The following is a 10,992-nucleotide window of genomic DNA, read 5'->3' as shown; positions in this document are numbered from 1 at the left end:
TAATTTTTAAAAATATGTTGGTGATTTTTTTTATAGAAAAAAAAAAAAAATATATATATATATATATTGGTTTTATAAGCATTATTATTAAGCTTAAAAACTTTATTTTATTATATGGTACTATTAATTTAATTTCCATTCACCCAAAAAACAATAATTTTATTTTTTATAATGATTTTGTTATATTTATATTACAAAATTTAATTAGCATATTATTTAAATATTTTAGTGGGATTATGTTTTTGCCTGCCTTTAACAATAATGTGTTCAACATTACTTCTTTTAAATTTATTTAAAAAAACATTTACTTATTTAAAATATATATATATATATATATAAATAATTGGTAATTGAACACATCAGATTTCTTTTATTTTTTTAATTATAAAATTTGAAGACAACCAAGTCTTAACTTAACAAAATAAAACCAGTGAAAATATAATTTTATATATATATTAATATATAAAAAGTTTATTAATATCCCTTCAGGAAAAGAAAAGAAAATATTGCCAGCATTATTCATAGTAAGCATAAAGGCTAAAAATAAAAAGTAAAATCCTCGAAAGCAAGTATTAGAACAACAAAGAACCATAATCAACTCAAACATTCTCACCACATTCAAAGCAAAGAAAGAAAAATAAACTTAACTAAAATATATTGTTAACATAATTTAATTCATATAGTTGATATAAAAATAATATACAATTTAAAAAAGCCTCATTTTTGTTTATTTTTACTTTCTAGCTCAAGACCACAGGTAAAGTTGAGTCGCTGGCTATTAAGGGAAACATTAAGCAGCAGCATTAGCCATGGACTCGATTAAGAGCTGGTAGCCTTCAGGTACAGGCGTCTGTGTGTGCACACACTCCGCCAAAGCATGAACATCTGAACCCAGATCTAAGAACCTGGCCAGCAACAGCAGCAAATGAAAATCTGAAATTCGCTTCACAAATGGAAGACTCTTTGCCCGGTCAAGATGGTTTTTCAGTGCCTTCATTGTAACTGGGGTGATGCGATTCTCAATTGGAAAGGTGGCTGAAAGTGGGCCCTGCAATTGCAATTCAAGTTCATGTGAGCACAACAGCAAATATTTATTGCAATGCAAAAACGCAAAGTAAACAATAAGGTCATAAATTTATACACGCAGAATATGGTATGCACAAACATTTATGCAGAAAAGAAAATTTTCCGCAAAAATTCTATAGGAAAAAACACACAACCATCACTCCTAGTTGCATCTTGCCATTGTTGAACATCTAAATCAAAAAGTGGCCGTGAAAAATCAACTTAATGCTTAAATATCCAAAGCAGAGATCTGGATAATGAAAATTCTAAAGAAAGTGGTGATAAAGTACAAAACAAGATGGTTGAATACATCAGATTGATACTTTCGTCAAAATACTTCAGATTGATACAACTCTAACGAAAGCTTATGCAAAAGTGCTCAGGCACGGCTATCTATTCTAGCAACTTCCCTAACCATCAGAAACCAGCCAGTGCCCTCAAATGCCTGCCATCATGATACACACACCTAACATGCAGAAAAGCATAATGATACATGGCCCAAGAATGTGAATCCAAAGCACAAGTTTTTTCAGCTATCACGTGGCAGGTTTCTTGATAGACTTAGGAGTTCGCCTTTGTGCTACAGAGTCCTCAATCCAGTCCCCTCTTAAACCTAGGCAGTAGGCTAGTCTCTCAAATTTTTCTAGTAAATCCCGAAGCCAGATTGGCCTTTCATACAACCATATAACTACAGTTTCCAAGGGGCTTCTATCACTCTTCACATGAATGGTCTCCAAATTGCAAGTAAAATGTTTGACCCACAAAGCGATGAACATCTTGTATCACCAAGAATTCATTAACCACAAGTAGCTACAAAGCACTGGCTTCAAAAGGCAAAATCAATCTCTAACTTTGGCAAGTAAAAAATACTAATAAATAGGCCCAGATATGTAATGATGTATGAGAAAACAACTGGATAAATAAGGGCTTCTCCTAATATGAAAGTATTACTACTTATTGATTGGTTGATTGTTAGTATCAACATAAAAACTCAAGGCCATTAATCAGAGAAAGTAAGGTATTTCTCCTTTAGTTAATGAATCAACGAACACAATCTAGGAAGCAATGTAACATGATCAAACTGAGTATAAGAACAACCTAATTCACATAGTTATAAGAAAGAGAAAGAAAATAATGCAAGTATAAAAGATGAACAAAATAAACTAGAGAAACATACCTGGTGATCAAAAATCTTGACCAACACCAAGAAAAAATCATTATCTACTTCTCTGGTATCCTTGACTCCAACAACAACATCTTTCTTCATTTTTGACAGCTTGGGATCAACATCCTCACCAATCTCCGTCTCAAACCAACCTTCCTTAAACAACCTAATGCACATATCACTCATCTGAAACGCCTCAAAATGCACATCAGCATTACCATCTTCATTCACCTCCAACTTCACCACAGCAGTCACCCACTCCTTCAATCCGCTCTCAGCATGGAGCTCCGCAGCCTGAAGAACTTCCCTATTAGACAAGGTGTAATCTTTCTTATCCTGACTAATGGTCTGCGTGAATATAAACCCAACTTTCCTCATCCCCAACCCAACAGCAATGGCTTCCACCAACTTTTCCTCATCTGGGTCTCTCAAAAGGAGTAAATTTTCTTCAGTCCCTTGCTGAGGCGGCTCATATATGAAATCCACCTCCACTTTTCCCACCTCCGACACCGTTCCATACATAAACCCACCACGTTTGACCGCAAAAACGAGCGTTTCATTCACATAATGCTGAAACACATTGGCGCAATCGCGATCGAACGAGACCAATTCGCAATGTGGATTTTCTTGGCGTGTGATCCTCATCTGCTTGGCAATAAGATCGTCCATGGTCATCTTGCGACCGAAAGACCCAGAAGGGTTAACAGGCGGTCCAGCAACAGTTCGCTCGCCGTCGTAGTAAAGGAATACAATAGACCCGTGAGACAGATTGAGAGAGGAGAGAAGGGTATTTGGGTCGGACATGTCGGTAAAGCGGGAAATTTCGTCATGGGTTTTGGCCAAAAGGAGGTTTTGGTTGGTAGAGAGGGTTTGATTGTGGAAAGGGATTTGGAGCTGGGACTGAATTAGCGATTTGAGTTGAGCAACTGTGATGTGCGGGTTGTCTACGGTGACTCGCTCGAGACCGTCTCTGCTTCGAATTCTGAGCATCATCTTCGCTCTGCAACAATTGGAAAACTGATTCTAAAAACCTACAGAAAATTGGAGAGCTCAATGAATAATGAAATAAAAAGAAATCGAAGGAATAAAGTAGTAATCTGGTTCTTGGAGTTGGATTGGAGACTGGGAAAGATGGCTCTGGAATTTATTAAAAACTTGGGGAAGGGGAAAGATGTAGAGTTAAAAAAAGAGTTTCAGGGGATTTCAAGTTACTTCTTCTTGAAGTGAAACTACTTCACTTGGACTAGTTTCCTTATCGTAATGGGTTTTGGATTTGAAAACCTAGTTGTTGTATCCAATTGGGCTTTTAGTGCGAACCCGTTTGATCCATTAGACAAGTTGTTTCGTTTTGGGTTTGAAATTGGATACCCAATAGGGTACCAACTCTTTTACGGGTCCTTTTACCTAAAAAAGATCTTTTTTAATGGGTCCAAATTTAAAGTCTTTTAATCAAAATTTTAATTTTGCTTTAAGAATACGAAACTATCCAATAATTCAAACACTTCAATTGTCCTTTAAGCTTTTGATAATTGATTTAAGGATTTCGAAGCTTCATTTGTTGACGACGGATTGTTTGAAATAATAAACCGTTAGACACAAAAGATATATCATTATAGAAGGTACATGAATTTATAGCATTGCTGATGTGAAACCAATGTAATTATAAGTTTTTTTTTTTTTTTTCTCTTTTGGTATTAAGTTTTAGGTGCAATAGTTGTTTATTGATATTTATATCATATTTAACATGCTGTGAATCAAATCTACTAAAGAGTAGTTTATTAGAAAAGCTTTTCCAATAAGCTAAAGTTTTAAATAAATAGAAGCAAAAGTTATCCTAATAAAATCTTAATTCTTCAACTTATTGGTTTTGGTTCCTTACAAATAAAGACAAGGTTCCATTTAAAAAAAAATGAAATGGATGGAAAACATTTATAGTGGAATTTTAATTATTTATTTATGTGAAAATGGGAGTTCAAGCCCCCCAAAAAAGCCATAACTACAAAAAAATTTCACGGGAAGAGCAAACTCAAACTAAACAATAAAATAATAAGGATTCTATTGAAAAGATTTTTGTATGGAATTGTTATATGGGTAATATGATATAATAAATTATTTATTATTTAACATGCAATAATATTTATGTAGAATCTACAAACTTTGATTTATTATTGTGTAATATTATACATAATTATAAGTTATTAAATTGAACATGTAATAATATTTATGTAGAATTTACAAATTTTGATTTATTATCGCATAATATTGCACATAATTATAAATTATTAAATTTATATCACACATGATAATTTTAAAAAATATAGATAATATAATTTAATAGTAATTACATGTAATACTTTTTCATTTCCTATAGTAAAAATTAAACACCTAGAAAAAAAAATATATACTCAAATTAGACAACCAACTAACAATTTTTTTGCATTTCCCATTGACATAAATAGCTACCAATTCTCAATCCTTTCTCATGAGCTCCTTGCATCCTTTTCATGATACCATCATAACAGGGATGCCTGACATCCACATCATCATTAATCCAATCAATGACGATAGTTGAATCTATCTCCATAATAATCTTCTTGAATATCATTCTTCGAGCTATTTACAGCCCATGAAAAAGACCCCAAACTTCTGCTAGGATACAGCTAGCATTCCCCGAGTGGATTCAATTTTAAGCTCACTATACTCAACTATATTTTTTATTTTTTATTTTTAATTTTTTTGCAATAATACTACTCTCAAATCTTGACATAGAATTCATCAATTAATGCAATAATGAAAAATCAACCTTAAGAATTATAGGTACCAACTTATAGCGGGACCCCATTAAAGCAAGTTTAATTACGAGTAATTTTATAGGGGTAACAGCTTGCATCATTAGCGATAAAAAATAATATGGTATGGTATATTGATGTGGTGACTAAATGCATTGAATAACTGATAAACAATGCAGTGTGATGTTAACTTTAGTAAGATTTAGAAAAAGATTTCAAATCGATTTTATATTATAATGGAAGAGCAAAAAATAAATGGGGATGCCGGATGAACATCTAATGGGGACAACAAAATCTCTGTCACAATCATGTTATATTGGTCCATCAACTCATATATTATATGATATATCTTGCATCCCATTGATTTTTTTTTTCTCCATTATTTTATTTGCTAAGATATCAGATCTATGTTGTATTGTTATTATTATTATTATTATTTTCAACATTAGATCCATCTATTTGAATGATTGAATCAGTGCTCCTAACAAACAGGCTGAGCAAAAACAAAAGCTTTCTATTTTTATTATTTTTTTTAAATTAAAATTAAAGGGGGTTAAAATTTAAAGAAATAAATTTGAAAGTGGCTTAGCAATCTAACGGCTAGCAAACGCAGTGTACGTAAGAGAAAGAGTGGCCAGTGTAAAAATGTGGGAGGGCCGGAAGGGAAGTGTGAAAAAAAAGGCATGAATCATGAAGAAAGAAGCCTAACGATAATAATTTTGAAATTCGAACAGGATCATTTTGGAGGGATATACGTAGAATCCCATACTATTGTGGGTCCCACACGATTACTCAAACACAGGACAGAGATTCAATCTGGTCCGCTCCTTCCCCTTGTTTTCCTACACGTGGCCCTCGTTTTCCTTTTCAAGGTTGTATTTGGTTTTTCATTCCATCTTAACACTCACATGTTCGGACCAACATATGACACCCATTTCATCCAAAAAAAAAAAAAAAAAAACATATCACGCCCATTTTTATTTGTTATTATTATTGTTACTTTTATACATTTAGAAAATAAACGTCTCTTTTTTTTTTTTCTGCTTCCGTAATTTTTTTAATCGTTCTATATTTTCTTTATTTTTATAAATATAATATTGGTAATCTGATGGTTTCTACTTCATTAAATAACATCGAAAAATAAACTATAAAACAGTGACAAGAAGGGACAACATTTATAGGTAACATGACCTTTTTTTTTCCCATTTAATTATTAACATGGAACAGATTCATTTTCCATATAAATTTTCAGTTTTTTTTTTTTTTTGGCGTAAACATATAAATTTTTAGTTTTGAATAAGTTATATGTATATATATTCATTATTTTAATTAAAAAATAAGTATATATTAAACATCAAATAAAAGAGTAAGTGTCAATATAATATTTACTCATTAGAAAAATTTTCCATTATGAGTGAGCAGTCTGTAGCTAGCCACTTCTAGAATCCAAACTTTAAAGGTCATTGGTGGATCCAAATCATGCAGAAATTCTTATGTTTTTCATCGGAAATACCACCGTACGGTTCTATAAGAGAAAATAGGATGCAAAGGGACCCAATGTTTCTATACAAAATGACAAATATTTTGGAAACAATAAAATGCCATATATTCTAATATTATTAAAAAAAAAAGGTATGGATTTTTTTTTTTTTTTTGGCTTCTTGTTAATTTCCTTTAATCACGCAAAGGACATAATAGGACTCCTCGTGATATTGGAAATATTTCGAAGTTGGGACCAATAAAATAATTCCAAATTTGCTTTATTTTCCAATGAAAAAAAGTTATGTCTCGTGGAATTTCTTGAAAATGATATCTATTCATAGTTCTTTTCTTTCCAAGTTGATCCTCATGTGAGTATGGTGTCCTTATTTTGGTCTAGCGCATACTTCATTTTTATTTTTATTTTTATTATTTTTGGTTTTCTATCAAAATACTTGACTTCATTGGGGGTGAGAATTAGCGTTTCTTCCGTTTTTTATTATATATTTCTTAACCAAATTAATATTATTGGATTGATATCATAATCTATTCAAACCGGTTTAACCATCAAATAGCAATTCCAAATCCCGATTTCTTTATTCCAACAATTTTCTTTGAAAGAATTTTTTACTTCATCATGCAAAAAAAAAAAAAAAGGAAAAAAAGACCAATTGCAGAATAACTGGTTTTGCTTTTTTGGTCATTTTTTTTCCATTTCCTTCTTTAGAATTTTAAGATATAATTTTAATTTTGCAATACTAAATGCAGAATTTTATAAAGATTTGAAGTTCTAACTAAAACCAGCGTTAAAACAATAAAGACAAATAATTATATTAAATGTAACAACATTTTTTTCCCCTAAAAAGTATGTAATTGATTATGATTCGGTTTGTTCCATTTATGCATAATTTTTTTTTGATCTTAGATCCTTAATCGTCAATGAAAGAATAAAAACAATCATGAACCAAACTTTTTTGTTTTTTTTGTTTTTTGAAATCATCATGATCCAAAACTAGTGGAATTAAATTACATTAATTAGATTGAAGAAAATTTATTTTATTTATCTGGATTTTTTTACCTATCCATCCATGAGGGCCATAATTGGCCATGATGCAATATTACTGGGCATTACAGCCAGGCAAATTACAGTGGCATTAACGTTATTCTTGTGAAGTAGGAGGTGAAATAGTCGACACTGTGGATAAAGTAAGCTCTTAAAAAGAAGAATTTGAAACGGGTGGCCGTTTGAACTTTGGAAAGAGGCTTCGAACTTCAAAAACCCAAACGGTCTCTTCAATGCAACAAACCAAAAACCATTAAAACCAAAGCAAAATCCTCACCACTGAAATTTTGAAAAATCTCTCTCTTCCACAATACTCCAAGTCTTAGAGAGAGAGAGAGAGAAACCCAAAAGAGAGAGAGGACTAGATTTTCTCAGACAGACAAAGATATTCTACTCCAAAGAGCTAGAAAGAGATAGAGAGAGAAATGACAGGTCCTGTAATGGTGACTAGAGGAGGAGGATGTGGTGGTGGAGCTTCTTCTGGTAAAGGAGCTAACAAGGGAGCCAAAAGCTCGGATGAAGAGCAAAACCAGCTTCCACTGCTGACTTTTCTCGTCGCTGCTCTGAGGAAATCCATGGTTGCCTGCAGAGTTGATAGAGGGGAAGATGTTATCTCCACCGTTCATCACATGGAAATCGGATGGCCAACAAATGTTCGCCACATAACCCATGTCACATTTGACCGCTTCAATGGATTTCTGGGTCTTCCTGTTGAGTTCGAGGTTGAGATTCCTGGTCGAGTTCCCAGTGCGAGGTGAGAAAAGTTCCTGTTTCTGTCTTCTGGTTACCCTAAAATTTATGAAATTTGATGTGGGTTTTGCTTAAATTTTATCGATGTGTAACCTTTATTCTGTGTACTTTTAGATCTAGAGACTAGAAAGCTACTTTTTTCTTTTTTTGGTAAATGCGGGTGGGTCTGTGAGGGAGACATCGTTTGAGCTCAGAAAGAACAGCATGTGAGCTGAGATTTAGCTTTATGAACTATAATGATGTGGAATTCGTTTGGGATTTCATGTTTGTAAAACTCTTAACCACCGTTTGGTTGCTGAGAAAGAGGAGGGAGATATTGTTTCATATGACACCCCTTGATGGGAATAACATTTGTATCACATATAAGTGAATAGATGAACCTTAGGCTTCCCCAAGTCTAGTGTCCATTTGTCACTACGATTCATGTGTTTGATGTTAGATTGGAACTCTTTTAGGACATCGGATGTTCCATTTAAGGTCTTAAAGGGATAATATGCCTTAAATTTCGGACTTTTCCTATATTGCTGCATATCCATCAACTTATTTCTTTGTATGAGTATAATTTGCGAATTGTCTGTTCCTTTTATAGTGCAAGCGTCTTTGGCGTCTCAGCAGAATCAATGCAATGTTCATATGATTCTAAAGGGAACAGTGTACCTACCATTCTCCTCCTGATGCAAGAGCGGCTATACTCACAAGGAGGATTGAAGGTAAAGTTACCTATAAAAATTAGCACTATTATTTTCTGTGTCACTGTAACTACTTGTTTTTGGCTTTTGTTTCTGAGCGAGTTTTGGTTTTCGTATTCAAATGCTTTGCAGAAAGAAGGTATATTCCGGATAAACCCGGAAAACAGCCAAGAGGAGCATGTAAGAGACCAGTTGAACAGAGGAATTGTGCCCGATGATATTGACGTCCATTGTTTAGCAGGTCTAATTAAGGCCTGGTTTCGTGAGCTTCCTTCAGGGGTGCTAGATGGACTTTCCCCTGAACAAGTACTACAATGCAACACAGAAGAAGAATCCGTTGAGCTCGTGAAGCAACTAAAGCCTACCGAGGCTGCATTACTTAACTGGGCTATTGATCTTATGGCTGATGTTGTTGAGGAAGAGGAAGCCAACAAAATGAATGCAAGAAATATTGCCATGGTTTTTGCTCCCAACATGACTCAGGTGTGTAAATAGCAGAGAATTCTCTGCTGTTTGCTAATACAACTTAAATAAAAATGCTAATGATTGATTGACTCGATTCTTTTGTTTTCTTTTCCTGTTCAGATGTCTGATCCATTGACGGCACTGATGCATGCGGTTCAAGTAATGAATTTGCTCAAGACCCTTATCACGAAAACGGTGAGAGAACGCGAGGAGAATGCAACTGGAGGATATTCACCAATGTCTTCTTGTTCATCTGATCATCAAACTGATGAAGATTTTGATAGTCAGCAAGAGATGGATACCAGCAGTGAATTTCAAGAGCAAGCATCAGATTATGATGACAATGCCCATTACAGCCATGGCAGTGAAGATTGCAGTGAAGACGAAGATGAAGCTGAAGATGAAAATAAAGATGGTGATGGCGATGGCAATGATGATGAAGTTCAATCACTCACTGAAATAGAAGAAAGCTTTTTAAGGCAATTGGATGGAGACAAAACTGTCACAAATAGCTTTATGGATCATTCTGCTGGTGATTTGCAAGAGGAGGAGTGTATGAGTCCTCGATGTTGCTCAGGCAGCAAAGTGGAGTCTGGCATATCATTTTCTGACAGCAAAGATGGAAATTCTGCATTAAGTACAAGTGATGGGGAAGCCTACTCAGGCAAAAGTCTGGTAACCATGGGAAAGAATGTTCATACAGAGAGCCCCTCAATAGAATGTGCAAAAATGAAAGACAAGGAGATGAACAGATTTGTGGAGTCTATTTCACCAGTTCCATTATTTTCATCTAATGAATCTATCTGATCTGGACATTTTCTTCTCCAAAGTGATATGGAGAATGCTTAGCTCCGTAATTTTGGTTTGCTCTCTATAGTCATGTTTGCTTCTGTAAATTAATATGATGCCCCTGCAAGTAGCTTATTAAACTGATCTTCGGAACGTTTGTTTGTGATTTTTGATTGTGGCTTGTGAGAGAGAGTCAGGATTCAGCTTTAGGCTGAAGGTTGTGATTGATGATGATGATTATCTGTGTTCAGCTGTAGAAAGGATTTCTAACCTTTGACATTTCAGATTGTAATGAATTATTGTCAAAGTCTTGGTTCCATTACCATTTTATGGAATGTTTGTGAAGTCTTAGGATAGTGTTTGTGTACTGTGCTTGACTAGCATGATCTCTCGAATTGAGTGGAGTGCTTGATTGTATTTCAATTCTAATGCTCATAATCACAGTTTTTCACGAAGTAACTCAATATTGGTTCTAATTTTCTTCTCATTTTTAAAGATGTGCTTTTTCTATATGGTTGGTTAGAGATCAAAGCACTCTTAACTGATCGTGCTGTTTACCGGCATGGAAAAGACCGCACAGAACAATACAGTAAAAGATTTTCTTGGATTTGATTAGTGCTATATATACATCAAAAGTTGCATAATATAAATAGATATTGCACAACATAATATATGCAGGAAAAAATCCCATCCATCCAAGAGTTTTCATCATTATTTATATTTTCAGGAGAGATTTGT

The 10,992-nt window shown here is 33.8% G+C and overlaps 2 protein-coding genes across 2 annotated transcripts; one reads left to right on the top strand and one right to left on the bottom strand.

Annotated features, from left to right (window-relative positions):
* Positions 1 to 617: 617 nt before the first annotated feature.
* LOC107426032 (NPL4-like protein 2) lies at positions 618 to 3,442 on the bottom strand. The gene is made up of 2 exons (XM_016036118.4): positions 2,243 to 3,442; positions 618 to 1,048 (listed from the first exon to the last, which is right to left on the bottom strand). Exons 1-2 carry the CDS (start codon positions 3,221 to 3,223, stop codon positions 791 to 793), a joined length of 1,239 nt encoding a protein of 412 aa, XP_015891604.2. The 5' UTR covers positions 3,224 to 3,442; the 3' UTR covers positions 618 to 790.
* A 4,305-nt stretch (positions 3,443 to 7,747) lies between these two features.
* On the top strand, positions 7,748 to 10,718 carry LOC107426038 (rho GTPase-activating protein 2). The gene is made up of 4 exons (XM_016036125.4): positions 7,748 to 8,315; positions 8,901 to 9,021; positions 9,133 to 9,483; positions 9,586 to 10,718. The coding sequence occupies exons 1-4, from the start codon at positions 7,987 to 7,989 to the stop codon at positions 10,270 to 10,272; spliced, it is 1,488 nt and encodes a 495-aa protein (XP_015891611.2). The 5' UTR covers positions 7,748 to 7,986; the 3' UTR covers positions 10,273 to 10,718.
* Positions 10,719 to 10,992: the final 274 nt, after the last annotated feature.

The sequence above is a fragment of the Ziziphus jujuba genome, chromosome 9 (genome assembly GCF_031755915.1).
Source record: "Ziziphus jujuba cultivar Dongzao chromosome 9, ASM3175591v1".
NCBI classification, from domain to species: domain Eukaryota; kingdom Viridiplantae; phylum Streptophyta; class Magnoliopsida; order Rosales; family Rhamnaceae; genus Ziziphus; species Ziziphus jujuba.
Note: the sequence above shows the minus strand (reverse complement) of the source record. Positions and strands in the feature narration are given on the sequence as shown.